At 36.5% G+C, this 6,273-nt stretch overlaps 1 protein-coding gene across 2 annotated transcripts; it reads right to left on the reverse strand.

The window, feature by feature from the left end:
• Positions 1–587: 587 nt before the first annotated feature.
• Positions 588–3,865, reverse strand: LOC128620209 (interleukin-1 beta). 2 transcript variants are annotated; one of them, XM_053644972.1, is made up of 7 exons: positions 3,623–3,865; positions 3,415–3,448; positions 2,998–3,076; positions 2,730–2,910; positions 2,451–2,618; positions 1,888–2,027; positions 588–1,156 (listed from the first exon to the last, which is right to left on the reverse strand). In XM_053644972.1, the coding sequence occupies exons 2-7, from the start codon at positions 3,444–3,446 to the stop codon at positions 914–916; spliced, it is 843 nt and encodes a 280-aa protein (XP_053500947.1). In that variant the 5' UTR covers positions 3,447–3,448; positions 3,623–3,865; the 3' UTR covers positions 588–913. The 2 variants fall into 2 exon arrangements, with proteins under 2 accessions (XP_053500947.1, XP_053500948.1); XM_053644973.1 differs by lacking the exon at positions 3,623–3,865 and having other exon boundaries at positions 3,415–3,606.
• Positions 3,866–6,273: the final 2,408 nt, after the last annotated feature.

Consider the following 6,273-nt stretch of genomic DNA (forward strand, 5'->3'; position numbering starts at 1 on the left):
TGCTGCTCCCTTGGTGCTTGGACCAATCAATCTCAATGTTTTTTTTTTATTGAATCAGTAGCTTTGCACATCCATCCAGCCATCCATCTTCTGTACCACTAATCCTACACAGGGTCGCTGGGAGCCTGGAGCCTGTCCCAGGTGACTCAAAGGGACACCCTGGATGGCCAACCCATTGCAGGGTGCAATGATACATACTACTGACAATTTGAAAATGCCAATCAGCCTACAGTGTAAGTCTTTGGACTGGGGGAGGAAACCAGAGTAAACAGAGGAAACCCCCAAAAGCATGGGAAGAACATGCAAACTCTGCAAACCTGGGGGTAGGCGGGATTCGAACCCCCATCCGTAGAGGTGCGAGGCAAATTTGTTACATTGTTTAAAAAAATGTTACTATTTGCACTTTATGTATTGCTGGCCATTACTTATATGACAATGCAATTGCTCTCCTATCAGGCATGAAATGTCTGACATTTATCTGCAAATCAGTGCAAAGTCAGTGTAGTGCATCTACACCTTGAGCCTAAATTACTTAATAGTTTACTAAATGGTTTCTCATCTTTATGCAAATCCCATACACTGCCACAGAATTGACAAAAAGATATTTTATTAGGCTTTTAAATATGACAGTAAATTAAATTAATGAAATCAATGCAATATTTTAAATAAATAAGTTAAATAAAAACATCTCATAGTGATTATTGAGAAACTACAAACAAGCACAGAGCAGTCACATATCTCACAAAATAAAATTTTAAATAAAAATACATAATTCTGAACTCATCTTGTGATAATCTTGAAACCTCAAACAAGCACAGAACAGTCAGGTATCTCGAGCCGAGATAAACATAAAATGAGCCTCCGGATTTACACTTGTACCTAGTACATACTTTCTGGAAACTGGTTTTCTGAATCAGATCTCATTCTGAGAGACTACAGTCTCATCATGGAGTGTGAACAGCTGGAGGTGACTGGATTGCTGCTTACACATTTGCACTGGCTTATAGTCCTCCTTTGAGGTGGTGATGAACCAGCCCGGGTATTTGACTGACTCGAAGGTGTTAATGGAGTCACCAGTGCCGTTTCTGAAGAAAAGGAAGCGTTCCATGCCATCATTCTCCTGGATGGACTTCAGTCTCTCTTTGTCTTTTACCTCCTACAAAAGAATGAATACATTACTTTCATAATAACCATTATAAGTTAGTGTTCTCTGATTTTCACTGCATCAGACATTTTGACTCCGTGTAAAACCAAATGTATATATATATATATATATAAAAAAATGTCTCTCTTTGTACTGAATTTGTTTCTAGTCAGTAGGATAAAGCTTCTAATTGGGTGATTCCACAATTGGGGCACTGTTAGTGTCCTAACCTCTACAGCACTTCTATTCTACCTCTTCCCACTATAACTACACGTTACCCTGAAATTTAATTCTTCAAATACTTAAAATATTATTTATTTTGCATTAATCCATGTGAATATCATGCTTGATATTGAGCATCCTTTACATGAGTCATCCATTATAGTTTAGGAAAAATGTACATTTTAGTCACATCCCACCACATTCTGTCAACCCTGTACCCAAACACATTCACTTCTATTAAATATTAAATATGTTCTTTAAGGCACATATTCAACAGGACACTGCAACATGTGAAATTCCTGAGAATAATGGGAGGAAGAAAGTTTCATTTTTAAGAGTTACAGTGGCTAAATGGCACCTCACTGAAATCAAGCTATTACGGTTGACTCCTTTACCAGCTCTGTGCTTTGATTGTATTCTTCTTTGCTTGTTGATCACTTTTGGGTAAAATAAAAACCTGTGCGAAGTGACCACTTTTAAATGAACCAATGGGATTTGTTAAAATGGTTATGTTTACATACCTCTAAGCCTAGAAAAGGAGTTTCATTCTCCAGTGTGCATGAGAGAAAGAGATTGCTCTTTACAATCCCCAAACATACAGGCTGGCCTTTTGTGTTTTCTGTGCAGTTTGGTGGAGTGTAGGCCGAGAGGTTGAACCATGCTGTTGGAAAACAAAAACAAAAAATCACTTTGGTTAAATGTCAATACAGATTAGAGGGTTTTACAATAGACAAGCAAGCAAAATAGATACAGCAGCTAGAAAGAATTAGGCTGAAAATGTATGATGGTTGAGAAGTGAGAGTGACAAGTCAGGACTTAAAGACCATAGAGTAAAGTTATAGGCAGATGGATAGAAGACAGAATAAATAGCAGGAATTATAAAGAGATGCAGATTATGAATGTGCATGTGAAAAAATTCAGCAAACTAGAGCAACAGTAGTGGTAGAGCCCAGTTTAGCACATGAACAAGGTCTTTATTCATCTGCTATGCTATATGCCTTGATTGAATTTGTCTCAGATTTTGGAACCATTACTAATTACTATACATTTTTAGTAGTGTAAGTGGTTTGTAATGCAAGTTTACCTTTATTATCCTTGTTTCCACCCTTGAGAGTAAAGGCCAGCAGAATAGGAAGCTTTTCCCTCTGCACCAAAGCCCTTTTAGACTTGTCACATATAGTGCACCGCACAACCTTGTCTTGCAGACTGTAAGTCTTGGATTCAGTGCACTTCAAATTGATCACCATGCTCTCTGTGTGAGGAAGATGGGAGTGTGTCAGTGCTCATGCAATCAGTTTCATCTCACACCAAAGCAAAGTAAGAATATATGCATATACATTAAGATATAATGTTTGAACTGCACCTTCAATCACATTGTCAATGAAGACATTGAAAAGCTCCTGGTCGGTGAACTCCGTGGACTGAATATTTTGAGTGAGTTTCAGCCTCTGCAGAGCGATTACAACATAAGCAACGTGGCGCATACTAAGAGGCTCCTTGGTGACCTCGATGCGGAGTCCTTTGTGCAGGTCACATCTGCCACTCTGTGAAACACCAGAGTCCACAGTGAGCTCAGGTTTTCATATAGTGAAAAGAAGGTGAAAGTTTACAAATCTGTATCCATGACTTACCATGGCCAAAGGATCAGAGCAGTCCAGCTCATCAAAATCCATGTCATCTGAATCAAATCCACGGTCACTGTCAAAGTACCTGATAAAAGGGAATGACTTCATGAAGGACTGTGTTTATTTCTTGACTCAGTTTAGTAAAAATTCTCCAATTATCTCTAATTCCTAACTGTATTGCTTGCTACACAGGAATATAAATAATACGGCGTAATAATAGGTGTTGTGCAGCAGAACAACAACAAAAATACCATGCCAAAAATAAATAAATATTAAAAGAAATAAATAAATCATCCCAATAGGTCTTGGTCAATTTAAGTTTAAGTTAAGGTTAAATGAAACTTTATCATACTAATGTCACGAGATATTGCCCACATGACAACATTAGCTTATTTTATTAATTACTTCTAAGACAAGACTTACCTTTCCAGCGTTAACAAATCTTTGTCATCCATTTCTAAAAAAAGAAAAGAAAAGAAAAAGAACAAAGTTATGTTACTTTTAATTTTAAACAATCAATGAATAAATCAAAGAATCAATCAAATAATGACTGACTGGATCAATCAGACCGACATTCATCCTGCAAGCATCAGATTTTCTACACATGCATATAAATTCACAGAATACATACCAGTGGTTAATGGGCTCGGATTAGAAACTGTGATCTGAAGTTGTCCTTGTGAGATTGTCTCTTTCTGTCTGTTGAGCTGCTAGTCAATGCAGTCTTGTGTTTGTGCTGCAGTATTTATGCGTGCTGTCCGGGAAATTCATGCGGAAGAGGGAACGGCTACACAACGCAACTACGTCACCGGGCATTTCTTTTTGACATCCTTTAGGGAAATCCAGAGCCCTTGAGAGAGGGAGTGTTGCGCCAACGGAAGTTCAAAACGCTTGACCGTCACGTGATTCATGTAGACTTCAGATAGTTCCCGGAAGTTATTTGCGGGCTATTTGAATGAATAGAGTTAGAGAGACATAACTGCGATTTTTGGTAATTAGTGGCCAATAAATGCATTGATTTAAAATATTTATATAATACATCGACATGTGTATGTATATATAGTTACATCAATGTTGTTTTAAAAAGTAATAAAATTCACTAATATTTGAGGATTAGTGTGGTTAATTAGCGTTACCTGCCTTGTTAACATACCATGGTTAAAGACCGTGTTGCTGTTGTTTTTAATTATTTTTTTATTTTTATTTTTTTTTATGTTCCTAAAATTGTAAGTTAGTCAAGGGCAATCAATAATGTCATCTTTATGACATTCAAATGGATTAATGGACTAGCAGCAGCAGCATGATGTTACGTGTGTTGTCTTAGAAAATCCATTACAAATAAGTGAAATGTAAAATTTAATTAAGTGAAATTAATCTTAATGTTTACAGCTCTTATGCACCCCTGCAGTTATTTAAATATACATTAATAAATAATATATTCAACTTAAAAACAACTTAAAGCACATGTTCATACACAGTCATATATATTTTTGTATTTTGACTTTTGCTATACAATTAGTTATATGGATTTATAAATACATTTCTAATAAACTGAAAAGCATGTCAAGCATTTTGTCCGTGTCCTTTCCTCCATGTTGTCCTTGTATAGTTTCCACCATGGTTTGCTGTGCTACATGGGGATACTCCAATCGCTCAGAGAAAGGAGTATGAATGGATGCTGTCCCCAATGACACGGAGAGGATCAAATGAGCAGGAGCAATCTAAATATAACAAAACATTACAACACCAAAAATATTTGTGAGGTAATCAGACTCAAGTATATATGCACATTCTCACAAAGACCACACCTTGGGAAAGTTTAATGTGAGGTTTATTTAATAATAAGGAACAGCACAAGACTTGCAAAACCCAGGGAGCCGAGACTCCTGGTGACGGTGCTGTCATTGCAGAGAGTCTTCAGGCCATTGTGTTATGTTCTTAGGTGTTGTTTAACTATGTGGAAAGTGTTCCCTAATACTGTACATTTAACCATTACAGTATGTGGGTAGACAAAAAGGAGTTGTGTGTGGGAAGTAAACTCAAGTCACTCTGCAGGCACATTTTGAGGCAGACCAGTTTGTCAGGACCAAAAATGCCAAGACTAGACTGGGACCAGATGTTATTCACACCATCTTAGTGCATCGTCCTGTGGTCAAAATTAGGAGGGCCCCTGCACCATAATGCACCCCTGGACCTACAAACATAGAACACATTGCTGCTGATCACAGCTATAGTGTTACAGGTGACACAGTTAGAATATGTATGAAGTCTTACTAACTGTAGTAATATTTCTTATTTCGACATGATTGATTATTTTCAATATATAAAAATTAGCAGTACCATGTGTTCTGCCTATATCAGTTTCAAAGATTGAGGAAAGAAGGGATGAGGACACTGAAATCATAATAGGATGCATCATAAAAAAAAAATAGCTCTCTTCCTACAAGGAATTTGATACTTTATTACATGTGTAATAAGGAATAAAATGGATGTCCTCAATTTACCACTTCCACCCACTATTATCACACATCCCAATGTTATATTTAACTAATACTTACCCCCCGGCAAAAAAATTATGTTTAAAACTTTTTTCCTCTCATTTCACAACCATGTACAGTATCTCGCAAAAGTTAGTACACCCCTCACATTTTTGTAAATATTTGATTATATCATTTAATGTGACAACACTGAAGAAATGAGGGGTCAATTCACTTTTGTGAGATACTGTATGAAACTGCATTAAGAGAACAAATTTTACAATGAATTTAATAGGCTGTTCGTGGTTTGTTATGTTGCTAACTTCCAGTAGACTATCCTAGCCTAATCTGTTATCTGATAACAAACCCTACAACTAATTTAGTGAGAAATAATTCACTAGTGTGCTTTTATGTACAAGTTAATTTAATTCAGATGTACTGGCAATATGCAATCTTGTTCTTTAAACGTCTTACCTTTTAAAAGTACATCACAAATGGTATGTTCTGCTGCAATTCTACTGTGCTGCTAGTATTTAATGCCAACTTCCAGGAACTATTGAGAGGCTCCACGATCTGCCATTGTTGTAAAAAAAAAAATAAAATAAAAAAAAAAGTTGATACAACTCTCTCTCTCAAGGGCTCTGGGGAAACCAGAAATCCCTAGATGTTTTGGCCGTATACAGGGTTTAAAAATACCGAGGTTCAAAATTTAAGTTTGTTATCAGGGTTGGGTGAAAAATATTGATTTCCCTGATTGACATATGTGCATTTTAAGATGTTGGATAATAGCTTTAAAACCATGCCA

Source organism: Ictalurus furcatus, chromosome 16 (assembly GCF_023375685.1).
Source record: "Ictalurus furcatus strain D&B chromosome 16, Billie_1.0, whole genome shotgun sequence".
In the NCBI taxonomy this organism is placed as follows: domain Eukaryota; kingdom Metazoa; phylum Chordata; class Actinopteri; order Siluriformes; family Ictaluridae; genus Ictalurus; species Ictalurus furcatus.